We start from the raw sequence: 27,955 nt of genomic DNA on the forward strand, positions 1-27,955 counted from the left end.
AACTATGGAAGTTCTCATACTGCTCATAAGACTAAGCTGAGAAGCAGGCTTTGTCCCAGTGAGAACGCTACGCCTAGAAAAAGAAAAAGAAAAAGAAGAAGAAAAAGAAGAAGAAGAAAAAGAATAAGAAGAAGAAGAAGTGGAAGGGCTGCATGTTAGTGTGGTTTTAATAATAAATCAAGTGATTATACTTCAGTCACCAATGTTTTGAGCTTTATTGTTCCTACAAAAAAGAACTGATTGCTTGTCAGCTTCGCTTGCGCACGAGTAAAAATGTGCGAGCATTCTTAGACTTCTGTTGTTGACGACCACCCTGATGAGTTTGATTCTCGGTCGATATTGAAATAAATTTTCAATTTCAAAAATAAGACCAGACTAGATGCCCAAAATTTGTCGTGAACTGCCTGTTTTGGGCCAACTCACTGATGTCATCCCATCTGGAAAAACTTCCTCCGAACGGAGAATCTTTCAATATAATTCACTTTTCCGGTTCGGTGACAGTTTTGAATTGACTTTTCTTTTCCATCAGCGCGCGCGCCTGGCCATATCCGTCCAGATATATATCTTTCTCGATTTGTCCACCATCATCCGCCGAACGGTTTTCAGTTTCTCGACCGGACCGAATCAGTTAGTATCCTTTTCTCTTGGCTGTTTTCATCCTTTTTGTTCCGACATTCAACAAGAACCCCACCAGTCAGCAAAGGAGGAGCATTCTTCTAGTCGGTAAGTCCATTGTTTCACTTCTCGTCACCCCTCACGGTTCAGCCCTCAGTCCAAGAAGGGGTTTCAGTCTGTAGTCTATAAGAGATTGACTCTGATGGCAGATCTGAATGGCCACTTGCCCCTTCTTGCTGTCGGCTCGTCGGACTATTGGCGACGCCAGGATTTAATGGCACCGGAGGCCATGAAATGAGTTGAAAACAATATCCTGCAGAATGCCAAGCAGATAGATTGCTTGACAAACAATGATGAAGTACCGAAAAAAAAGGATTTCAATAAATAAAACAACAATTTCCAATATCCATTAGCTGGGGAGAAACGATTGGGGGAGCCACTTTTCTTCTCATGTATGCATCGGGTTTTTTCTGTTTATCGTAATTGTGACTACTGAAATGTTACAAATTTGTACAGATAAGTTAGATCCACCTTGTTCCCCTTTGTAGAACTTTGTCCATACAAATTTTCATGGCCCGCAGAATTTGGTCAGATCCGTCTCCTTTCCAAATGTCTTCGTAGTTTATGGACAGGTCCTTAGATAGTGCAAGATTTTTTTTTGTGAAATCTTTTGAATCTTTCTAATTTTTGCAAAAAAATCCGATCGTTTCCAAATTTAGACCACTGATACACAAGTAGCTGATCAATACACAGTAAAAATTAGAGCTTTTTATGAACTTTAAAAAAAAAAACGCCACAATGGTTGACTTTGGCACCGTCTCACTATTTCGAGCGTACAAATTTCTTCGTGAAAAAAAACAGTGCAACTGAGCTTCTTATTTTAAGGCCGGACGGGACGGTGGTTGAATCGTCCGCCATTGCTCTGTTGCTAGTAAGAAGCAAATCTAAACTTATACTTCATATTATTGGCTAGAAATTTGATCGTTCATTTGCTCACTTGCGGTGCACAATCGACTAAAATTTCAGCTACGTCAGTGCAGTGGAAATTGATATTTGCATCTTCAAAATTGCGAGGCAAATTGTTAGAAAGAGAAGGAAGATAGGAAAAAATACACGTCGTCCCGTGCGGCCTTAAGCATATTACAAATGAGCAAGAACATAATAATAAAATGCATTGTTGTTTGAAGCTTGCTGCTTAAGATTTGTGCGTCTGAAGCTCTGATGCACTGTTGAGCGGGATTTCAAGACGTTTGTCCTTAAACATTTTTAAAAGTGGACATTTTGACTGTCCCTACCATTTTGTTATTATTATTAGCTTCATTAAGGAGACTTTCAGCCTGCGGCTGGTTCATCTCCACGATATATCATATTGTCTATCCCCTGTATAAGCAACGCAGTTTGACGAAAAGAGATGATGTCTCTATTAGGGCTTCCAATTTTCCCGGGAAGCTGAATCCCGGGAAACGGGAAAAATATTTCCATTTCCCGGGATTTCCCGGGATCCCGGGAAATAAGCAAATTTTATTTTTAGGTGAATAATGTATTTATTTTAAAGAGAATCGTAGCTCAGGTATCATATCTTTCCATTTCCTATTGAAGAATACGCACAATTCAGTAAATTTCACGATAAGAAGGTTTATATTTTACCGTCAATGCAGTTTAAGTGCGATTTCAACCAGCGTAAAATATTGAAATTTTGATTTAAAATACATGAACGTGTTTTGCTAAACAATAACACAAGAAAAGAGTACGTAATACACGATACAAAAATAACTATAACTTACGAGAACTGCCAAAGAAAATACGAAAAAAAAACTTCGGATTCCGAAGTAAAAGTAAAAAGCTACAAGGGTAAAACCTCATGCTATTATCTAATCATCTAATTAGCAAGCCCTGTATAACGTTGTTGCTAGGGATGTAGTACCGGTAGTACCGGTACCGAAAATCCCGGTATTACCGACCAATTTTTGGTACCGAAATACCGGTACTGACTGGGCCTTGGTACCGGTACTTTCGGTACTGGGAAATCTCTCCCTAAGTGTTGAAATCCGTTCATTAGTATATCCAATATGTAATGGAAATAATCGAAAACATTCAAAACCAAGTACCTACTCGACAAACAAACGTTTAATATATAAAACCTTTCTGCAGATCCAGGACATCATAACAAAGATTGGTTTATTGAACGTTGAATGTTGGAATAGTAGTTTACGCAACAAGGTGCAGAATGAAGATTTTCACAGCATGAGTCGTACATTTATCCAATAAGGCTTGCATTTGATGAAAAAACTCAAACAATTGGGCAAAATCGTCATACTCATCAGGTTTGTTAAGAAATTTTCTCGATGACCCTAATTTCACTTCAAAGTTTTTAAATTTATTGAATAATTTATTTGTGCCCCCCTCAAAATACTAAATTTCAACCTAAATTTTCCGAGAGGGGTGGGGAAGGGGGGTTGACATAAGAGAAAATCGAAATTTGTGTCAGCCTAATTTGGTGTGAAAAAATAGGCCATTTCCTGGCAGATTTGCGTGAGGTAAAACAGTCTATAACGATGAGAAAGTGCAAAAATGGATTAACTAGATTTAGTTAAAACTTGTTTGATTAGGGTTTCTTGTTTTTCTTCAGTTTTTGAAGGAATCAAGGAAAAAACAGTTCAATATTCTTCTGTCTATCTATTTGATTTTGCTAGAGTAAGGTTGCTCTTGTTTTATTTTAGACTGGCTATGGTACTGCCTGTGAAACTTCTCAGAAGCTAAACAATATCCCTAAAACTGTTTCAGACAACTAATTTATTGCTATATTTTTTGTCTATCTATATTTTTTGTTCAATTCAGAGCTTCAGGGTCTGGTTTTGTGGTATTCCTGAAAACCGGAATTTACAAAAGTCTGGTAAATGGTAGACTTTATTGTACCAAATATATTACTCTTCATTTTAGTGAAAATTCTCCAGTACCGGTATTTTACCGGTACTACCGGTACTGTGAGCCTCAGTACCGAAATACCGGTACTCACCAAAAGTGGTCGGTACTGCGACCCCTAGTTGTTGCACCATACCGTGGTCTTTGCCCTAAGCCCTCGCCCCCCACCACCATTCCCTGAAGACCACATGGTTCATGGATGACTCCATACGGCTCTGAATGTATTGCGTCTTACACGCAAGCGTTAGTGATCAGTTGGCGCTATAGGATGCACTCCCAACTTTTGTTTTGCGACCCCCCAACTGCTTGCAGGCACTCTGCGATTGTTCTATGAAAAGAGGGGTGACAAGAAACTGAGGGGTCGCGAAAGCCAAGGTTCGGAAGCGTTGCTTTAAAGCATTATTGAAAAGAAGAACCGTTGTCCTGTTTAAACCAGTTTCAATGGTTTCAAATTATTAAGAGGAAGTTATTTGCGTAAGCTTTCCGTTAAGCTCGAATTATATAATAACATCAACATAAATAACATCAAGTGTGATTTGACGAACGTAAATCAAGAAGCTGGGTTTATTAGTCATTGACGCGCAATTTGAAATGGGTCATTTCATTTAACACTTGACAAAAAAAAAAAGACTACAGAAAAAAATCCCGGGAAATTCGGGAAACCCGGGATACAAAAATTTGGTTCCCGGGATTCGGGAATCCCGGGAAATTCCATTTCCCGGGAAATCCATCCCGGGATTGGAAGCCCTAGTCTCTATGTATTTGTATGTGTGTATGTAGTAGAATTATCATGGTTTTGATTCCCATATAAATATTTTGTATGTGATTTTTGTTGTTGTTGTTAATTTAACTTCATTTTGATACTACACTTGTATGTGATATACAAATTCCTAGTTATTACATGAAATGTACATTCTTCCCGTACCATCAAGTTACACCTTTTTATAGGTAATACCAGCTTCTCCATGTTTTCTCTATCCAATGAATTATATTAAATGCTAACTTCCAAAAAAAAAAACAATCTGTATCAAAGTGCAAAATTAAATACAATTCAATTTGGTGAAACTCGCTAAATGATGGATCGCTTCCATTTGCACTCGCCGCTATCGCTGTTGTCACGAGAATACATATTCATGGGGAAGGTAACCACAAGTGCATTAGTTTCCGAAAGGAAACACAGCATACGAACGAAAAACAGACAACGAAAGGGTTAGAGAGTTAGTGGAAGGGAAGCGCAAAAAAAAGCTGTCCATCGTTCCTAAACAACCCAGTAGTCCCAATCGGCATCTCATCCGTTTTCTGTTTCCGCAGTTTTCCCTCAGGTGTGTAAGGATCGTTGTCCAAAGGCAGAGGACGAAACTTTCTCCTGGAGTTTCGTCATCCCGTCCTTTATGTTGTTTAGCGGTAAATATATAAGCAATATTCTTAAAAGCATTTCTATGCAGCTGATTCGTAATCGATGACAAAACTAAGCGGATAAATATGGTGATGTATTGATATGGGACGATAACTCGACGTTCAATGGTTGTTTCTTCATACATTCAATTCTTTTTTGCACTGGTCATCTTTATGCTATTAACCGTTCAGGATGCGCGCCATCAAGCAGATAAAACTACACCGCGCTCGCGCTGTATACGACGAGCGAGGTATTTTGGTAGTGTTGTAGTTTTTACTACTGCGCGCGTCCTTATTTATCTTTATAATCGAGATTTTCAGCCATCGGCTGATCCATTTCATTACTCTTTTTGCTAAAACTTAACCAATTTTGAACCCATTGACTTAATTTTTCGTACACAGAGGAGTTTCTTTTATTTTTGACAACCCCCCCATAACATAAGTATAACTCTAGCTCAAAAGTTGAAGCCTTTTCGCAGATCGTGAAAGTTAAAAATAAAAAATAAATAGTGATGAAATTTTGCAAACTTAGGTCTAGAATACGTTTCTCTAGGGTAAATTAAAAACGGAGATCAAAATTAAGATCGTGGATGTGTTATATCGTAGATTTCAATCATTTTATGATCTACCGTCTACCACCGTTGGTTTGGCCGCTTCTAATCTGAACACTTTTTAATTTGACCCCCACTGACCTGCACATCGTTTAAACTAAAAATGGTTCAAACGTCATTCAGCTCATGGAACGGGGTGAAACGGAACTCAGAATCAACCCAAAACAGCAAAAAAGGTTACCATCAGTGTGTTTTTCGATGCACACAGGGTTACTAAAAGTTCAAATTAGAAAATGAACGTGTCGCTCAAACCAACGGGGGTGGACGGTAATGAGTAAGGGTTGCCAGTAGCAAGTTTTGCGCATATCTCAACTGCCAATCTTCGTATCTATGGTCTTTGCTAAAACTGGACTACTGCTTGGATCATATGTTTTTTGTGTACCAATGTCAATGGCAGTTTGATATATTCCATACTAGAAATACCAGTGTCGCATGATGGAGGTGACAGCTGGCCAATATGTGTATGCGCACCAAAAGAGTCGCTACACTGCATTAGCTACAACATTCTCAATACGGACAATCAATCAATGTTGACATGTTTCCATGGCGCTCATCTTATCACACATAAAATGAGTAACACATCTAGAGATTTTAAAACTGCTTGTGCCTTCACATTATAGTGTAATATCACCTCTTTTTATACCAGGATTATTCCTGAACCAAAAGTGTGATGACACCAGTGAAAAATAAAATCAATCTGACATATTGCAATATTGGTACCCGTTTACTCACCCGAAATTCATTAGGGGCTGTTTATAAACCACGTGGTCATTTATTGGGAGATTCTGAACCCCACCCCCCTCCACGTGGTTTTTTGTTCATACAAAAAAAAATATATGTGGACCGTGGTCTTTGCCCTAAACACCCACCCCCTCCCCCCTTAGCATGACCACGTGGTTTATGGATGACCCCTTATTATCACAGTCCTTCCCAGGCGCTCAAGTACACAAGTTCCCCTGATTTCATAACAGGGTCGTCTGCTGCACAACAGTTTAACGTAGGAGGAAGGGGTAACCTTAAGCATTGGGATTTTTTAAAATTAATGTTAGGCGTAAATGGATTTTTCAGTACCGTGATTTCGGGTGAAATTGATCAGTGGGGTGAAATTGATCGACGTGAGGGCAATTTTTGTTTGTCAAAAATGAAGCTTTGAACTTGAAACAATTTGTAGAAAATGATCATCATCTGGCTCAAGGGTTATTGAATGATGTGTTTACATGTTTTATAGCTAATTAGTCACATATTTCTGTATTAAATTTAATATTTTCCGAAATTGCGTGTTGGGCGAACTTCAAAGACACTTTCAAACTTTTGTTACCGTAGCTGTATCGCACATGGAATAAATATTTGAATAAATGTTTATAGCTGCCAAGTGTTCGCTAAACCCGATTTCGTCATCAAAAGCTCTACAAATATTGCTCTTTATGCATAAAATTGTACTTTTTATAAGGTAATGACTTGTTTCGTATGAAAATTGCATACTTTTAGGCGTTTTCTTTAGATCTATTAAACTTTAAATTTAAATAATTTGGAATTTACTAAATTTGAATAAGTATTACAAAGCATTTCGCATTCCGGGGTGGTTAATTCAGATGGAAAATTTATTTTCAGCACTTACAAAGAAACTTCATTGACTGATCAATTTCACCCCGAAATTCAAATTTTTGATTTTTTTTTTCAAATGATATTTTTTGTAATAAAAATATTTGCAGTAGAATTTAAAACCTCGTTGACTGATGAAAACCATGGTCGTACTTGTTTTAAAGCATTAAATTTAAACATATCGATAAGTATTCAAAAACTGGAAGCCAAAAACTGTGAAAAGTGATCAATTTCACCCGAAATCACGATACCGTCGTTGGGGGTGAGAATGGGTCAAAAAAGGATACTCAAAGATTGTTTGTTAAATAACAAATGCAATTGAAGTCGGAATAACTTTTTATTTGGTATGTATACTCTCCGATGTGGTAATGATAGTTTAGCAAGAAAGTATCACGTTATATGAATTGCTTACTAAACTACAAATGATTGAAAATTGACCCAATCTCACCCCTTAGAGGGGGTGAGAATGGGTCAAAGTATTCGAAATCACCTTTCTGAGAATATAAGTTAATTTTATTGATCATATCTAGTAAACCTACTTAAAACATAATGTTCTCATGACGAATAAAAACTTAGGTAATTTTAAAAGATGATTAATTCACCTAAAAGGGCTAATACAACCGAAAAAATGGTTGAAATTTGATAAAATAACGTTTGTATACTGTATCACCATTTTTAGCCATCATAATCATCCCCATTAAGAGTTTCAACCTCCATGCGAGGAGGAGAGATTACAATAATGGAGGGGCGCATTGAAAGATTGATTATAAAAAAAAACATGATAGTTTTGGTATACTGCATAAGAAATGTTTAACCAAACTTTCCGTTATAAACTCTTATGTACATGATCATTGGCCACTATATTGCTAAAGCAAATCACTCCATCTCAAGATAGAGGGTCGTTCAAATGTTATGTTGAGTCTATTTTGTGAGCTTACGATATTGCAGTACACTAAAGATTAGCTGATAATTAGAGGAGCTGTTCAAACGCACGAGTGTATTGTTAAAAATGATTTTAGGCACTAAACGTATTAATACACTCGTTTGACACTTCTCGATATATTTTTGAAAGAAAGCGTGCTTTTCTGAAGATACGGTAAACATGGCACCACTCTAACGTCAAATGGGGACTGGATAACAAGTTGAATTTTTAATTAAGGTTATGTGCACTCGATAACTTGCTTGACCCAATCTCACCCCCATTCTTAATATTTAGACATAGGGTCGAAAATATTGAGTTTTTAAATAAAAAGAGCAATGACAGCCCGCTTTTTTCATTTCATCAATCAGGTAATACCTACCGTAAACCACTTGTAAGAAAATTTAGGGTTAGGTACTTGTGTTAAACATTACGAAGGAGAATTTTTTTCAGAGTGATTTGCTAGTAGTTTCATCATATAAGTTCAGCCACAAATTTAACAAAAAACGATTATTGCAAAACATCTTATTCTGCATCGTGACGTGTAAAAACATCTCCTCTTTGAAATAATATAAAGTTTTCAATATAAATTAACGATAGTTGATGAGCTATTTCAATTTTTATGTTTTTCCGTTTTGACCCAATCTCACCCCCCAGACCCATTGTCACCCCCATCGACGGTACGCAGAATCTTTGATTCTTTAGTATTCTATAAGATTTGTTCATTACAATTGTCAAAATATGTTTATTCTGATGAACAATGTACATAACACAACCGTATTAAATATTGATGTTTTTAATTCAGTGCGGGTAAGACCGTCACCCCTATGGGTAAGTCCGTCATACCTGTTTTTCTAGAAAATTTTGAGGATTTCAAATTGAAAATATTTTAAGATATTTTTGATGTGTAGTGATGGTTTACCAATCATTCTACATACATCAGTCGTTTTGTTATTTGAAACAGGTTCCGGAAATCCTATAATGGTTAATTTTAATATGCAACACATAAAATCTTTCCAGAAGTCATTCGTTATCAATTAGATGTAGTTTTTAGCTTAAATGAAATATTTGGTTCAGGGTCGTTTGCCCGAATGGCATTTGGCCGAAAAGATAATTTTTACGTTTAGCCGAATGTCGAAAAGAAAAAAAACCTTTTGAAGCGATCATGACCGTCTGGAAACCGAACCCATTACTCGCGCTAACTCGAGTGCAGTGCAGTTTTGGAATCAAACAGACAAGCGTCTTGAAAGGTTAAAGAAGGAAAATTTTCTGGTAGCATTCGGGCAAATGACATTCGGCCAAATGGAAGAATTAAGAATATCTGATGAAAATATTGGCAGTTCCTACGCTAAATGATTCTTTAACGGTTAAACTCAGAAGAATAGCTTATTATTAAAAGAAGAAAATAATTTGATGATCATATTAGCAACTAGGATGTCAAAAAATTCCTTCTAAAAAAGAAAAAAAATAGGATAAAAGAAAAAAAAGTTTGAAAAATCGCTTTAAGCTCACTTTTGGTTATCTGAAGATTTGCTCGAATTCATCCGAACATTATTCGGCCAACCAGCATTCGACCAAGCAAATTATTCGGTCAGATGGCATTTGGTCAAATGGCGGTCGGGCAAACGACATTCACTCAAACAGCTGATTATTTTGGTATATATTGTGAGTAAAAGACATGTACACAATCATATATCGATATAACAGAACTTTAGCCTTGATATAACGTTCGGCTCCGTAAAGCGTTAAACATGATTGTGCCTCAAATAACTGAACTAGAAAAAAGTAGTGTTGGTTCTATTTTGTCAGCCCTTACGTGGTTCCTTGAAGAATCACTGGAAGGATACCTGAAAAAATCCCAAATCCCCCCCCCCTTTTTCTAAATTACACCGTAATTCCTGAATAATTGTCTAAACTGACCTTTCGATGAATCTTGGCACTAAAGAATAGTACAGATGAGAATACATGATTGATGAAAGTGTACTGTTTTGTAATCCCGAAACTAAATTCTACAGACGAAAAATTACATCCGCCATTGGTGCAACGACGCGTGTGTTTGTTTTGTTTATTTTCTTTGCGTTTGACAGGTCAATGTTTGTATCATGTGCCTCAAAATAGTAAAAATGGTAAAACCGAATGAGGTGCATGGCCAAAAAGCTACTTAATAACTGTTTTCTGGTAAAATTATTGAGGTGACGCACAGTGGAGCACCTAGTACATCAAAACTGATCAAAATTATTTTGACGCATTTTCGCAACCCAAACGCAACCCAAATTAGTAATGAAACGTATTTCATAGTTTTCTTATTTTTTTTATTTCGTCATTAGGGTGACCAATTTTATGATTGTAAGTCAAGATTTTTCGAAACTATTTTTTTTGAAAAAATCACAACTTTTAAACCACTTCACCGATTTTAAACTTCTTTTTTTTTGCTTGAAAGCTATTGAATTCTAGTTTTCAGCAAAAATACGTTCAGAGGGTCAAATAGTGTTTTAAGGTAAATAATATCATATAATATTATAATTACCACGATTTTTTCAAAGTGTTGCAACTTTTGAAATCGGAAACATCCGGAAGGTTTTCTTTCTGCATTTGAAAGAGGAACAATAGTTTTATCATACACTAAAAGCGGATTTTCCGGAAACAGCCGGAAAATCAACTTATTTCATTTTGAATGTACGGTAAAGGATTCCATCAAATTTTTTTTCAATTTTTTTTATATATTGTATGTAAATTCAACGTCAATTTGTTTGGGTTTCAAATTAACAGAATAACAACATTAACCTTCTTTAACAAACTGCATAGTTGAATTGATTGACTATCAATTTCATTCACTTTGTACGGTCAAAACTAGCTCGCGCTGTGAGTTATATCAAAGAAAACGGCTAAACTTCAGCTTCACTTAACCTCTTCTGATAAGCGTAAACAAAACATTTGGACACTGCTTAGCTGTCAAACGATTACACGATAACTACACTTAGCAAAAACACAACGGAACACCCAATTACTTCATTTTGAGTTTTTCCACTTATGATCAGGTTTTGATGTGATTTACTCCAATGTGTGACGGGCTTACCCACCCTGACGGTGTTACCCGTCTTTCCCCTAATAAGTTTTATTATTTAGTGTGGAATGGTCGGCGTTAAGTCAGAGTGGACTTCGCGATTTTTTGGGCAGGTAAAGATAAGCGAGGGGATTCAATTACTTTGAACTTTTCGACGTTATTTTGATGCAGATGTTCCATTTCATAAAATAATCATAGTTTTTCACAAAATAATGCACTCGATTAGATATTCGAAATGCTTGCTGGACATTTTTCCAAAATTATTGCAAAACGGATGGGCTAGTCTGACTTAACGCCGACCAAATATAGCTAAGAAATGTTAGTTCAGTGGATTTTCAAATTATTATAAGTCGAACCATTAATAAGACTTATATATTTTTCTTGAAAGTCTATTTATGATTCAGATTTTTTTCAAGAAGAAAACATTTTGAGATTTTATGATAGTTTTTAAAATATGTATTTTACTTTCTGTTTTTTTTTTCATTTTTTCCGTGTAACTTTAAGGCACACAATTTGATATAATATTGTCTGATTCTATTTCAAACGCTCTTTTCGACGAACCTCTTCAATTGAGTCTCCTTGCTGTCACTTCTGCACAAACTACCTCGTTTTTGATGCTAACTTCTGCTGTCATTGTTACAAAAGAGAAAGAGAGCAAAGATTAAATGTGAGCAAGCCAGTAATAAAAAGCACGTGCCACTCTGTCACTTTTGACATAATGAGAGTGAAGCCAGGTGTGAAGGAAAATTGACGATTTTTGGGAATGTTCTTGACACCAACGTTCCAAACCATCGTGTTCGATAAGGAAATATCGGCACAATAATTGGGTAAAACTTCAAAATATATTATTGTTGCGATTCAATTTAGGGTATTGGTTCCCTTATTAAGCATGTGGCTTTCATTTTCATCCTACGAAAAACAAAGGATTGAATCAGTGTTTGTTTTGTTTCTTATTTTTGCATTTTTTTTGTTAGAAGTGATTACGCATGACAACCGTCACCTTGTCGCAGTCCCCGGAGAGCCTTACCAGCTGCTTTGTTGGTTTTGAGCTGATGAATGGCATCCTTAATTTTTGGTTCATTTTTTTCCTCCGCTGCACTGACTTCGTCGATTCCTCCTTTGCCGTGGTCTCCCGTGCCTACGTTCTTCACGCCATTCGGGTGCTGATCGAAGTGCTGCTTCCACCTCTCGATCACCTCACATCCGTCCGTCAAGAAGCCTACGTCCTTAACCCTGCATATTTCGGCTCGCGACATGAAGCCGTTGCGGGATGCGTTGAGCCTGATAGAACTTCCGTGTTGCTTGCGAACGGCATTGTAGCTCCGCTTCTTCTTGGCAGCACTTTTTCTTAGCTTAGCTTAGCTTAGACTGACTGCACATATCTATGGTTGCTACTCCGTGATTGACCCGAACCAATGACAGTTGCACAATGAATCAACTGAACAATTGACTGGGAGTGGTCAACATTCTCACTGTGCACGATTTAGAGGCTCTCTTTAACGGTACAATAACGGCGCCGGCCACGTCCTTGCAGTCAGGTTGGGAGAGGGAAGGAATGTTAGTTGCAACCTTTGTTGTGAAAGTCCGCGTTTACCGCTGCGACTCCACCAAAAGCTGCAGGATGGAATGCTTATTAGTCAAGAAGGTATCGTTGGGTCTGGATTCACTTTGATAAGTAATATGACCTTTTGTAGTTGAATCATGACACGCATACTGCGGCGCTATTGCTCGCTTCACGCGGAAAGCGAGCAATCGACCACCCGCGTTCGGTAGTTGCTCAATATTTGCTATAAACGACGACCATCTAAGCAACTGACAACAGCTTCGTCGGGCCGCCATCAGCATGGTTGATTTTTTGCGAACTAATCTAACCACCGCGCAAAACACACTCCCGACGCACGAACACATTCACCCACACGACCAAATCCATCCAGCAACTGACGACAGCTTCGATGGGCCGCCATCAGCATGCTTGACTCTGCGAGCGAGTCAAGCCGCGAAAAACACACTTCCAATGCAAGACACACTCACCCGCACGACGAAATCCATCCAGCAACTCTTGGCGGCACTTTTTCTCTCAAAAAAGGCGAGTCTGCTGTTTCCGCTTCTGTTTGTAACGATTCACATTCTGCCGAGTCTCGTGCTGCAGCATTACCGCCTACGCTGCATTCTTATCCTCCATAATCGTTCTGCACTCTTCGTCGAACCATTTGTTCCACGTATCTGATGGTGCTCTCGGCTGCGTCGTTGATCGCTGCTTTCACTGTGCTCCAGCAGTCCTCTAGAGGAGCTTATCAAGCTCGCCCTCGTCTGGCAACGCGAGAGATTCTGCGCGTATGTTGGGGTGACATCCGGTTGTTTTAGTCGCTCTAGGTTGTACCGTGCCGATCGCCAGTACTGTACATTGTTGATGACGGATGTTCGCGCCACGATAGGTTTTGACGTTGATAATGTCGGAGAAGCGCCGTCCGTCAATCAGAACGTGGTCGATTTGCGATTCCGTCTGCTGTGGTGATCTCCAGGTGTAACGATAAGGGAGGCTGTGTTGGAAAAAGGTGCTATATATGACCAAAATTTTGGAGGTGGCGATATCAATGATTCAAAGGCCGTTTTCGTTCGTCTGCTGGTGGGCGCATAGTCGAATATTACTAACCCAAAATTTAAACTGTTTGACGATAGATCTTCAATAGCGTTGCAGTGTTCACCGACTCGAAGTTAAAGCACCGACGAACCGACGTGACAGTGGTGTTTCAAAACTGTCCCCCCTAAATTTAACGGTCGGCCAGTAAAGCGAGCAAATGCTTCTGTCAAATCAGCGCAGACGCGAACCTCTTCCTATATGAACACACGGAGGTTTGGGGTAAAGCTAGTGAATCATCGCGAACCGTTATAGAGGTGGCGATAGTGTTTGGCTACTTTTCATCATGGCGTCGGGGACAACAAATTTGAATTTGTTTGTTCTAGCTGTCACGTCGGTTCGTCGGTGGTTAAAGCTCGAAAATCGCAATGCAAGCCTTAATAATCTCTTAATCTTTATCCTATTCTGTTCGAGTTTGGACAAACTGATGTCGCATTGGGTGGATTGTCGCTACATGATGGTTGAATTTTGATTCAGTGGTGATCAGGGAGAGTGCAGGCACACCAACTCGAACAAACTACGCCTACTTAACGTGCATCGAATGGGCCTTTCCAAACAACACAATGCGATTTCGCGGGATATCGGCAACACAAACCGATTTTCAAGCAGAATTCGAACAGGCCTAGGTCGCGTTGCTGGTCGACACTAAAACACTCGCAAAAGATGAGCAGTAGGCCTACCTTGTCGCTTGTGGATCCCCTGGTGGTTATGTTTGTAGATAGTAAGCATATTAATGGCAATTGATATACTTATGCATCTTTGGCAATACTAATCTTCGCAACATCATCCACAAATTATGCAAGTATTATTACTACGCCATGTGTATCGCCAATTGTTGCTCAAACATGATTTCGAATAATCCTGCCAAGATAATCATCGCAGAGAGAAGCATTACACTTGCAAGTTGAAGTGGACCTGGTGTGATGATGATGATTAGCCTGTACGTGTTAGTGGATTACCTGTAAGTAAGTAAAAAGAAAATCGGATTAAGTAGGTACTGCTCCTTTTAACTTCACTAAGAAGTTGCATCCTTTGAGACAGATACGTATTTCGACCTCAACTCGTCTTCAGTGTCTTATACCTACTTAACTCGAATCAAGTACAAGATACTTAAGACGATCTAACAGTTGAGGTTGAAATACGTATCTGTCAAAGCATGCAAGTTCTTAGTAGAATTAAAAGGAACAGTACTTAACCCGATTTCCTTTTTACTTACTGGTGTGATGGTTAAAGCACGTGACTACATATCATATCAAGGACCTGGGATCGAATCCCACTCCCGAAAATACTTATGTCAGTTCTTCCTTCGGAAGGGGAGTTCAGCCGTGACTCCTGGGATGAGCTAGTCCCGGACCAAAAATCTCTTCAATACAGATAAAAAAAAATACTTGAACTTGGGATACAAAAATACAAATGGTGTAGTTTTATAGAACTGCGATAAGCATCGGTGTTTGATGGCAGTGATTGTGTGAAGCTCTAGGTCTCGATCGTTCATAATGCTGAATCATCAAGCAGAGTATACTTTTGATTACTGTTGCACTAGATACTTGTCCGAGTAGCAAAAAAAAACTCTATTTGCTGCCAATACTTTTCGCGTTGAAGCAATATCCCAGCGACAAAACAATTTCAGCACAAATCGTTCAAAATGTTGTTGACTAAATCCATTTCGATATTATTTGGCAAGCCACCCGAGTCAGTCTGTGTCCAACAACGGCACCACGTCCAACCCAAATGTATGGATGGACGGCGAATCGTTTCGTTAAGTGCATTTCAGATCCAATTTCCATTTCCAACTCTTGGAACACTCACACGAACACATACTTCTTCTGGGCACTGAGCGTGCATGCATTCATTCATGGGGGGCCCAACCAGTCCCATGCACTTTGTTTTCAATCAGCCGAAGTTCCTCTTTATGTCGTTTGTCAAGACATCGCATCGCATCCCATCGTCGTCGTCGTCCTCGCAGGGGTTTGAGGAGCCGGAACCACCGGAGCCAATGCTGCCCAAGGCTCTCTGGGTGGCTGACTGGGTGTCCGCCGCCGTGGAGGACAAAAGTAGAAAATGCAATCCTTTTCGATTGCTGTCCCCTTTCGTTAGGTTGCAGAGCCGTTTTTGCCCCGCTTCTGCTGTTCCATCTGTTAGTTACTTCGAGACGGATGGAAAAGTTCACATATTTAAAATGGATTTATACGTTTTTCCTGTCCTGCACTTTGGTGTGCTCGCGGGGCAGTACAGTTGATTTCGATGCTTTGTTGGCTCCATCTCAGCGCCCCTGGGTGGGGAGGGTGTTTAGAATAGTTTTTCCACATGTAGAGGAGCAATCTAAGTGCATTTCCGGATAAGTAATCTGTTCTCTGAATCTCGTTTGGATGCTAATGTATGAGGATAATGACTGTGATCTAACTGGGACAACATAATCAAATTACAGCAACTCAACGAGGGTATATTGTGGGACGAGAAAAATACCTAGTTCTATGATATTTTGTGATACATTTCCACAAAATCATTTCAAAATACATATGCACGTATAGGTACGTTTGTCTCGCAACATAAATAAGTTCATAATACTCTGAGTCACGCGTGAGTTTATAATTTCTAAATGTAGTAATCTTAAAATGGTGATGTGGCCATAGTCTTCCAATCGCAATCATGCATTTTTCCATTTTCAATTGTCATCAGAATAATCACTTAATTTTGAGCAGAAAATTCACTTACCAGCAACATTTTCAGTGCTGTGCATTCCTGACACCGGACGCTTGACGTCACCGTAGGTTAAGCTTTTCACAGGAGGCTCATGACCAGCCCCGCGGCGTTTCGGAGTCCCATGAGTGCCCAGTTTGCTGTAATTTGGAAAAAAGAGAGAAAAATGGAAAATTAATATTTGCTCAATTGAGGAATGCGACCGGAAAAAAAATTGCAGCCACTCTTCCGAAAACCATTTCACACTGTTCCACGAGAAGGAAGGGGCGACGCAGCGAGGACGAACCTCTATACTGCCCCCGCCTGACTTTCATCGACCAATTAATGAATGAGATGCGAATGGATGAGTATGGTTGCAAAAGCACCAAATTAACATACAACCGCCGGCAGTTGATGGTTCATTGGAAACTGACGGACCAAAATTAATTAAAAATAATTATTACCATTGAATTAATATTATTCGCAGCAAGCCACACATCCGCTGTGCTGTGGCTCTACATCGTGCTTGCTTGTGGAGGATGACCAAATTTAATGATATTTGCTTGTAGATTTTTTTTTATTGAAAATTGATTTTGCACCTGCAAGCTTTCTATGATGATTGATAATGTATGCCCATCTGTCCAAACTAGCACCATTTTTGATAGTTCAGATGTACAGTAGGTATACAGATTGTTATAAGTGTATGATTATGCTCTCCATTTTTTATCGATAGGTTTTATTGTTTCTACTGTTTTTTGCAGCAGTATTTTTTGTAAAACAAATACCAAAAAATAATTGAAAATTCTTACAAAGATTCATTTTGAATTTTTTCCAAGAATTCTTCCTGGAAGTTCCTTTAAAAATTTCCTACAGCATTTCTCTTTAAATATATCCAAGGATTTCAAGTCAATCTTATATGGATTTCTTACAAAACTAATCAATTGATTCCTTGAGAAATTACTCCAGAAATTCAGTTTTAAAGTTTTGTTTTTTCCAGATTTTTTTTCCTAAGAATTCTTTAAGAATTTTCTCCAGGGCTTATACTTTATATATTTTCTGATGAATGTCTCCAGGAATTCCTTTAGATAAATTTCTGAGATCCTTTTAAAATTCCTCCAGGAGTTTCTTTAGAAAATTTCCAAGAGATTCTTTTTAAAAAATGTAGGAAATTCTCCTTCTTTTGGATTAACTACATAGGTTCCTTCAGAAATTATTGCAAAGATTCTTTAATAAATTCTTCCAGTGGTTTCTTCAGTAAATTTTCCAGATGTTCCTTAAGAAATTCGTGCGGCCATGGCTTCAGTCGCTCAGAAATTCGTCCAGGAATTACTGCAGGGATTCCATTGAAAATTCCAACATCAATGTGTCCAGAAAGGACAGGGCTTCAACCCGCAAATACTTGCAGGAGTTCACACAGAAATTCCTTCAGGATTCCATCCATATATTTCACCATTTATTACCCCACAAATTATTCCGGAACTTCCTCTGTAGTTAGCAATATTTTATTATTCAAAAACAGTTCCAAGGAATTGCTACGGAAATTCCTTAAGATTCATCTCAAGAACTTTTCTTCGGATTTCTTGGATTGCTTGGATTTCTTTTGATATCCTTCCAAAGAGTTAGTCAAAAGTACTTCCTAAGATTTCTACAGAGATTCCACTGTATATCTCTTTAAGAAATACATCAGGATTTCATTGCTGCTGCGGCTCCTTCTGAAGCTCCTTTGAGAAAATAGTTTTTTCTCCAAATTTCAAAATTTTGGGGATTTTTCAGAAATTTCAGCAGAAAATTACGTCAAAAGTTCTTCCATCGAGTTTTTCAGGAAGTATTTAAACAAAATTCTTCACAAATCCTACAGGAATTGCAACGGAAACTCTTCTAAGAGTTTTTCCCAAGAATTCTTTAAGAAATGCCTACATATAAAATTCCTACAAGGTTTTTCTAAAGAATTGATTAGTTTTATCAGAAATATCTCTTGGGGTGTCTGTAGAGATCCCTGCAATATTGGTTCAGATATTCCTCCTGGGATTTTTCAGAAAATCTTCCAGAAATTAGGGTGAATGCTCCAATTATGGCTATAGTACCAATTATTCGCCAGAGTTGATTTTCACCCTTTAACGATGTAAATCAACAAGAAAAAAAAATATGAACAACAGATCACGTTCACAAAAGATGGTTGCACTCATTTTAACTCCACATTTTGTTCAAATTATGATAGGAATAAATCATTTTCCTTAAAATTTTGGCTTCCTTGCACCCTTTTTTGCCATAGTGTACCAGTTATGGCTAATCCCATAGGGAATGCATGCAAATAGTGCGAAAAGGAACCGAAGTTAACAAATGTAGCCATAACTGGTACAGGGTTCCGATCATTGACACATGCTTTAATAAATACTAAAAGTAGTTTTGGCTCCGTTTCTATATTTTTCCTGTGAAGTATACTAGCTCAGCTATTTTTCAACATATTGGTGACATTCGTTGGTCTTCTTGTTAATTTTATACAAATAGTTTTCCTTAGGTAGTGCCATAATTGGTACAGGCACCCTATATAAAAATTACTGAAGAGTTCATTAATGAATCCCTGACGCAATTTCTGAATAATTTCCTGGGCTATTGTTTGAAGAAATCTGTTAAAAACTCCTGGAGATACTTCTGGAAACTGCATCAAAATTTGTTGGAAATTTTTGGAGGAATTCCTGGAGAATATTTCCTGATACAATTTTTGAAATTATCTGATCAATTCTTGAATGAATGCCTTGGATAATTCCTAAGAAAATGCATTGAGTTGAACTTTACGATGCCTTCTTTCTTCTCTGAAAAAAAAAGATATTGTGATACTTTTGGAAGAACTGTGCAAGTATGGAAAGACTGGAAATCCCGAAAAATCCGTGGATGAAATTCTGAAGAAATTTCATTAAAATGTCGGCAGAAATCGCAGATATATTGTAGTGGATTTTTTGAGGAAATCTCTTAAAGGGCGAACACGATGAAATTGCCACACAGAAAATATTGTATTACTTTTGATTGCGTTCGTCAAAATAGCTTATTTTTCGACCATGAATAGTATATTATGTGTAGCTAATACCATACAATTTTCATTTAAATCGGTTGAGTATTGGCGCATATATTGTCGATATCATAAAATGAGATTTTAGAAAATTAGGGCACCAATTGGGTTTTTTAATTTAGAAAAATTCAATAATTTTTTATTTTTAAACAAAAGAGCACCTTTTTCTGAACCGCTATGATTTTTTTCAGATTTTTAGAACTTTATTTTAATACCTAAAATCAATTTCAAAGAGATTTTTTGAAATCACCTTTTGACAGCTGGGCAACTGCTTGACAGCCCCGCCCAGTACAAAATGCGACGAGGGGTGATTCGACAAATCGCTCCCATACAAACTTTGACTTGATTTTTTAATAGGTTCCCGGGCACCAAAATTGATGAAAATTTGGATTTCGGCTCAGTTTGGCATGCAGATTCAGAATATGGGATTATCTTAACACCGCTTAAGAAGCCAATTTCAAAGAAATACTTAGGCTATAACTTTTTTGTTACCACATCAAAACGTTTGAAAAATTTCACTCGATATTCTTAACATAGTATCCATTAAGTGGTAAAAATTTGATCGAAATCGGTTCAGTACTTTTTCTAGTAAATATCCAAAGCTCAAATCGCTTCAAGGTAAATTTTAGGTACTTTTTGACCATTTTTAGTTCCGCGTGCACTATTTTGACTGTAGAACTGGTAACACTGTCCCGATTTTTATAAAACTTTGATAGTGTAAGATTGTTGTGTTGAACTGTTTACAGTGAAAATTTCAGCCATTTTTGTTGAATACTTTCAAAGTAAGAGCAGTTTGAATTTAACTATACCAAAAAAACACATCTGCTTATTGTGACATAGTGCGACATATATGGCTATAACTTTTTGAAGGTATGATCAAATTGAATGAAATTTTGACAAACTACTTCTACATATATACTTTACGTACATAAAAATTTTCATTGAAATCGGTTCAGTATTTTTGGCGCCAGCGTTGAAACGGCAAAAAAGTGATATTTTGTTTGTTTGCACAAGATTCTCAAGTGGCAATTTCCTTGTTTCAACGATATCTCCGCCAATACTCAACCGATTTTAATGAAAATTTTATGGTATTAGCTACACATAATATACTATTAATGGTAAAAAAATTAGCTAAACTGGCGAACGCAATCAAAAGTTATACAATATTTTCTGTGTGGCAATTTCATCGTGTTCGCCCTTTAGTAAATTTCCAGGGATCTCTGGAGAATTTTCTGAAGGAATCCTTGGAAGAACTGCTGGGAATACATCTGAAGAAAGAAAAAAATGTAATATAATTTCTGAAGCGATTACCTGGAGGAATTATTTAGAGAACTACTGAAGAAATAAAAAGGTGAATTTTTGAATGAATCTTCGAAATAATACCTGGAACCACTGGAGAACTCTCTGCAGTTATTCACAGAATATTTTCTTAAAAATATCCCTTAAAAATGCTTATCTGAAGAAATTCAGGAACGTCTGAATAATACTCCAGGAACAAAATCTGACAAGCATGAGCTTATGTAGCAACCCTTGAAGGAAATTCCTATACTGCCGTAATTCTGCAAAGTGACGTAAGCGCCATTCAAAATTTCGATATTTTTTGGTATATTATACATAATATCTGGTGTAAAATTAACACTGTGGTTTGCCTGCTGTATAAGAATGCAAGATCTAGTCGTAATCTATCATCTATGGAAAGAAACTTAGCGGATGAGCAGGAGTTTTATCCATAATAACCAAACAATGGGCCAAAACTATCAATGTCGCTTACGTCACTTTGCAGAATTACGGCAGTATAGAACTCCTAAGCAGGGATGCCGTATATACAGATTTATCTGTATTATACAGATTTATGAGCATCTGTACAGATTGCGTTTATATGAAATTCAGATTTTTCATTTGTATGGAATACAGATTTTTCACCTAAATTTTGTATGGGATACAGATTTTTGAACGAGTGATACAGAAAACCATCTGGCATCGCTGCTCCTAAGGGATCCCAGGAGATACTTCAAAAGACATTTTTGAGAAATCTAGTTGAGAGATGAATCGTTTGAGAATTTTCTTGAGAAACTACTGTAGAAGTACCAGGACAATTCCTGGAAGAATTCCCAAAGGAATTTCTGGAGGAATCTCTCGGAAAAAAGAATCAAAGAAAACAGGGACAGGGATGCGTTCTGAAGGGATACGAAGAGTAATATTTAAATGAATTCTACCTAAAACCATTCCAAGAAATTCTGCGAGTAGCTTCTTTCTGTAAATAGGGTAACCAATATAATTTGGAACCCCATATATTTTGGACCCCCTGTGTCCTATTATCACAACTTACACAGGTTTAATGATGAGATGACGGAAATTTTTAGAATCATTCGCTAAATAAGATCGCTCTGCACGGGAAGCAATCATTACCTCACTGGAAATATTCATATTTGCCTTGAAATTATTTTTTGCCAATCTCGTTATCCGTGCGAGTGTCGCATCATGTTTACAAAAAGAGATTGCGGTGCTGAGGAAACTTGTAGATGTAAACAAAAACGTTTATCATTCTAGCGCATTAAATTCGCAAAGTTCGTCTAATCAACCTTTGTCAATCAAGTAATTAGGATGTGATCAAGCATATTCAAGCGACAAATTCTTCCAAAATAGTTTCAAACGAGTTTAAACACCAGGTGTCCAAAATATATTCTGAAGAGGGTCCAAAATATATTGGGGTGTCCAAAACAGTGAAAACTGAAGCTCCAAAAATCAGTTATTTTCATCAAATTTTCAGCCAGAAATGACCTCGTGGGTATTTTTAACGGACAGTGGAGGCTTTTACGAACATACTTACATCATCATTATGTGTAAATACCCTCTGAATCTGTTTGATTTTGAATTAAATTCAAACCAATGTCCTCTAGGGGTCCAAAATTCAACCGTTACCCTATTCCAGAACTTTTTTTCATGAATCTTAAAAGTATCCCTTAAGGAATTTCTGGCGGTGTCGCTGGAGGTAATCCCGGAGAATTTTCTTGAAAGTTTAAGAATACTTGCTTAATTCTTGAAAGAAAATCGAGCAATAATGTCCTTTCCGCAATATTTACAGAAAAAAACTCGTGAAATTTTAATGCATGAAGGGCACGACAGTGATGTCATTTCCCTGGTGGCGTACCATTATGGAAGCGCTGAAGTTTGTAAGCCTTGATTTACCAGCTCTGATTTTACACCAACAGCAATGTAACCTCCCTTGTATTTCGTTTTGGCCTTTTTTACAGCTTCCATGAATTTACATGCAAAACTTCCTAAATCTTCCCACTAAATATATCTGTTTAACCCCCTTCAATTCCCTTATGCTTTCATTTTGACCATCCCTAACTACAGGTATCATTTTTTTGTCCTTATCAATACATGCAGCGCATTAAAGATGCATTACAAGACTCTATGACATTTCCCCGAATCCCATTACCCCGAATATTTTTACAAGGGGCTGTCCACAAACCACGTGGTCATGAGGGGGGGGGGTTTGCCAATGACCATTTTGTATGGAAGAAAAAAAAATTGAATGGACTAATGACCACGCTGGGGCTGGTTGGGTTTTGAGAAGTCCCAAAAAAATGACCACGGGGTTTATGGACAGCCCCTACCAATAATAATAAATTTTCTATTTGCTGAAATGAAGGAAAGCCATGCCGTTAGCCCCGGAATGAACTAGCTTGGTTGATAATATTTCATTCTGCCTTCTAGAGAACTGAATCACTTAGAGGAGAGAATATTCATATCTTGGAACACCAAAGAACAGTCAAAAGCCAAAGGAAAATATCATTATTGAACTATTGGTTTCAGATCATATGATCGAAGAATAATGAATAATAAGAATAATAAACTAGAGTTCATGTCACTATTCTATATGACAGTGCACCTTGAAAGAATAGCCTATGATTAAAAGAAGGAAAACTCTCTGATAAAAGTATCACCAGTTGAATCGCCAACAAATTCTTTGAAAGAATAACTAGAAAGAATAGCCTAAATTTGAAAGAAGGATACGTATCTGATGATCACATTAGCAGTTGGAATGCCAAAAATTTCCTCAGTAGTATAACTAGAAAAAACAACATATGCGCAAAGAAGGAAAATCTTTGTTGAAAATATGGCCATCAACTTGGAGCACCGTTAGTTACCCAGACCAGGTTTCCAGATAGGTTTAAGGATAAATCAATCGGAGTAATGGGTCATTCGAGGTAATGGACCATTCGGGGTAATGGAATTCGGGGAAATGTTATTCGGAGTAATGGAATTCGGGGTAATGGAATTTGGGGTAATGGAATTCGGGGAAATGTCCTAAAGCCCTTTACAAGCAGAGAAGCGAATTTTCGTACAAAAGAGACACGAATAAACGACATAGAGGGTGCCAAGATTGTTCTTTGCCTAAAATGATGATGATGACATGATCTCAAAGTTATTTTTTGTTGGTAACGAAAAGAAGCTAAATTTGTTGCGTATTTTTCAATCGATAATTCTCTCTCTCTCTTCTTGGCGTAACGTCCTCACTGGGACAAAGCCTGCTTCTCAGCTTAGTGTTCTATGAGCACTTCCACAGTTATTAACTGAGAGCTTCCTCTGCCAATGACCATTTTGCATGTGTATATCGTGTGGCAGGCACGAAGATACTCTATGCCCAAGGAAGTCAAGGAAATTTCCTTTACGAAAAGATCCTGGACCGACCGGGAATCGAACCCGTCACCCTCAGCATGGTCATGCTGAATACCCGTGCGTTTACCGCCTCGGCTATATGGGCCCTTTCAATCGATAATTATGCACTCAAAATCAAAACTGTTCGATTGTAGTTCTTCAAAACTAATGCAATGTTTACCGACGAATAATTGATGCAGCAATTGTGCAGATATCATGGGGTCTTCAGCTTTGAAATTCTCGGCTGATATGCAATCGACCCCCGGAGCTCTGTTTGACTTGACATGCTACGGAAGGCTGTTTTTATCTCCTGCAACGATATAGCTGCGGCCTCTAACTCTTGGTGGATCATGCTGAGATGTCGGTGGCATGGCCGACAATTGGGTTGTTTAATGAATAAAACATTGCTATTTTCTATAGCCTAATCAAAAGACCTCATTTTTCTAAGTGTAACGTGATTTTATTGGATTCCAATACCTTTGTTTTGATGGTTAAATTAACAAAACAATTTTCACTTTTGTGGATAGAATGACAGTTCAATCGCTAAAGTGACAGTTCGACCCGAACAAAAAAATTTCCCCATGCAAATTTTAAATGCATTTTAAAAATAGTTCCCAAACTCCGAAAATTATGAAATTTTGGATTTCGACTAATTGTTGGGCGGTGAATCCGATTATGAAATAATCCGGATATCCCTAAAGAACCCAATTGAAAAAGTTTTCTAAAAAGCTTGAACCAACATTTCAACTGCTCAGGCATTTATGTCAATAACTGTCCAGACGTGTATATCATGGGAATTGTGGCATTTATATTAGTATCATAAAGGTGACATGAGACTTAGTAGAAAAGACGAATGTCTCCAGTATTTGCGGCTTTTATTTTGCCTTCGTCGGCTAGGGAGTCCACCCATGCTCGTTTATCCCGTCTGCTTTCACTTTCTTCTCGAGAGCCGAATAGTGTTAACGGGCTACGGCTTTGGCTTCTCGTGTTTTCGATCGCTCTATCGCGACTTTGGCGTTCCATCGCTCCTCTATCTTCTTCCAGGAATCATCTGTTTCTCTGAGTGCGTAGCTCACCCAAATTATTCTCGGCAGTGGCGATGATGGCGCTCAATTGATCTTCTACGCTTCCACCTTCCGGAATATCCGCAGCAAGGCGACGAAGAACCCTTTCAACGCAGCGACTTCCAGTCGGCGTATGTTGAACCGGTGCCCGATTTTCTCCTCCTGTCGATGGATCCTGGCATTTTCGGCTGATGCAGATGTGGTCAATTTGATATGTAATAGATGGTATTCCTCTAAACGCTCGGATAATGGGTTCTGTTCAACTCAACTCCTGCAGTACTGCGATGACAAACTCGTGGTCTTTCGGCAAGTACGCGGATTCTCCTACGATGAAGTTGAGAGATCGGCAGTACTCCGTATCAAGTCTCCAAGAGCTACTTCCATTATTGGTAATGGGATTGTTCTACATTTTTCTATTTTTGATGTTTTCTACTTGAAACACTTGGTTCTAAGACAGGAACGCATTACTCACTAAACTAGGGAACACTGCTTACCTTCCCGAATGCCCGGGTTCTGCAGCATTACTTGTCATAAACTATGCGGAATAACTAGGTTCAATCGCCATGAAAATATTTATAAGTGATTAATCAAGTTTATATGTATAGATTTCCTTGAAATGTATCTGATTGCAACAAATAGCACAGATACCCCAAAACCTATTTTAATTACAAACAATCATTTCTACGACATCAGCGTCCACGCCACAACTGGTAACACAAACCAGGTATAAATACGAATTAATATCACTAATGATGGCTGCCTGTTCATCCTCACGCAGGGCCGCCATTCTCCTGCTTCCTGTTACACTGTAAAGACGAGCTACACGTTCAGAGTGCCTTAGTTATTTCTTCTAAGAAATGTGTTTGCGTTCACAAATTCACTCCTACACAAGAATTTTGAGTATTACCGCACTAGTTGAATAATAATTCCTTTCAAAAATATTTCTCACCAATGAATATGATTTCTTCAGAGTGCATCCACACGTGGCGCCCCCACATTTCACCTCCTCACCACCGTCGGATGAACTTTCTTCCGAGCGGGCCTCCGAGTGCTTCTGCGATAATAACCAATTAAATTAATTATTCATTAGTGAAAGTGATGAAACCCAGTGAGAGTTGGTCCGCAACAGCAACTGTGTGCACAATGTAGTCAATGTTCAAATATGGGCGGAAAACGTATCCTCTCGAATGAACGAATCTCGGTTTCGATTGAACAAATGTTAATGCATATATTTTTATGTTCCAGTACCAGGTACTCCCACGTGCAATTAGTTTGATCAGCTTATTTAGCAAAATTGGATTATTGAAGTTAATTTGAGAACTGTGTTTTAGAGAACCATTAGGTGTCATAACATCATGCCGCCCTCGCCCAGGGATACGGGAGCAAAGCAAATCGTGCCATCACATCCAGTCGATATACGATGCACGTTACGGGGCCGCATTGCGATACGCCAGAAGGTACTGCTTGCTGCTCTGTTCGAACTCTCTAAATAAGGTGAAGAGGCGATGATTGCTGCTGTTGCTGACGTATGTATCTTCTCATCTCGCACCAGGAACGATGCACCAAGTTTAATTTAATTTTCTGATTTCATAATAAACTTTGCCAATTATAAACGTTTTCCATGTCTAATTTCCATTCGTAGAGATAGGTACCTACTGCTCTGTGCCTGTGCGTTGTAGGCAGACACTGTTGCTGCGAAAGTCGAAACAGGACGATAGCTTTCGTTGCAACGATGCGTTTGGAAGGCAGCCGTATAATTTTAGAGTTGCGAGCGATGAAGATCAATTGTAGAACGGTGAAAATGAATGGAGTTTGAAGCAAAATCGTCAAAGTTTAAATTAACACTTGGCGAAAATTCATGAATGCGTACCGTGCATGTATGACTGCTATTCTAATTCTATTCTCAACTACATGCAATTTTGTGTTGGCTGGGTATGTTTTGTTTACGCTTATGATCAAATCCTCATTATGATTATGATCATTATGATCAATTCAATCATTTTTGAGTACTTGAGCTGAGTAGATCAGAAAATTTATATTGTTGGCCCAATCGAACTCATACGATTGGTGAAACGACAGAGAGCATGATATAGGCTGGGTAGCGTGTAATACAGATTACAGACTCCGTTGGGATCATTAGCTCCTTTATAACGATAAGGCGATATTTTGGTTTTCATGTTTATTAATTTATGGAATAGGTATCGGGCTAAGGCCACAAAAAACGGGACGTTACTATAATGCATTGAGTGGTCGGCGCCTCAATCACTCACAGTCTGACCCGGCTAAGTTGGTGGTATGTTTAGGGGCTGTTCATAAACCACGTAGACCAAAATTTGGCCATCTTAGAACCCCCCCTCCCCCCTCGTAGACTTTTGTTCATACACAAATTTGAAAATTTGTATGGAGCGTAGACTTTGGTCAGACCCCCCCCCTCCCCCCAAAAAGTCTACGTGGTTTATGAACAGCCCCTTATGAGTCAATAAACACGCACAGTCAATAACATACGTGCAAAACATAAGGCAAATATGAGGAAGTTACGTAAAGGCAACATGATATAATTGTGATGTTTCTTCTCTTAAAACTACCTTAAGCTAGTCTGACCTTGAGCAGCATCTGCTGCTGTCGACGCTGCTGCTGTTGACGATGCCGGGGCCCCGCAGGATCGATGGTTCGAAAGCGCTGTTCCTCGAAAGCGCTATTCTTGGCGTGCA

At 38.2% G+C, this 27,955-nt stretch overlaps 1 protein-coding gene across 1 annotated transcript in view; it reads right to left on the bottom strand.

The window, feature by feature from the left end:
• LOC109433196 (LIM/homeobox protein Lhx6-like) overlaps positions 1-27,955 on the bottom strand; it is an 811,403-nt gene that overhangs the window by 184,279 nt on the left and 599,169 nt on the right. The window contains exon 4 of the mRNA XM_062860812.1: positions 16,482-16,606. Coding sequence (XP_062716796.1) covers positions 16,482-16,506 — 25 coding nt within the window. The 5' untranslated portion in view covers positions 16,507-16,606. The remainder of the gene's footprint in view (positions 1-16,481; positions 16,607-27,955) is intronic.

Source organism: Aedes albopictus, chromosome 3 (genome assembly GCF_035046485.1).
Source record: "Aedes albopictus strain Foshan chromosome 3, AalbF5, whole genome shotgun sequence".
Lineage (NCBI taxonomy): Eukaryota > Metazoa > Arthropoda > Insecta > Diptera > Culicidae > Aedes > Aedes albopictus.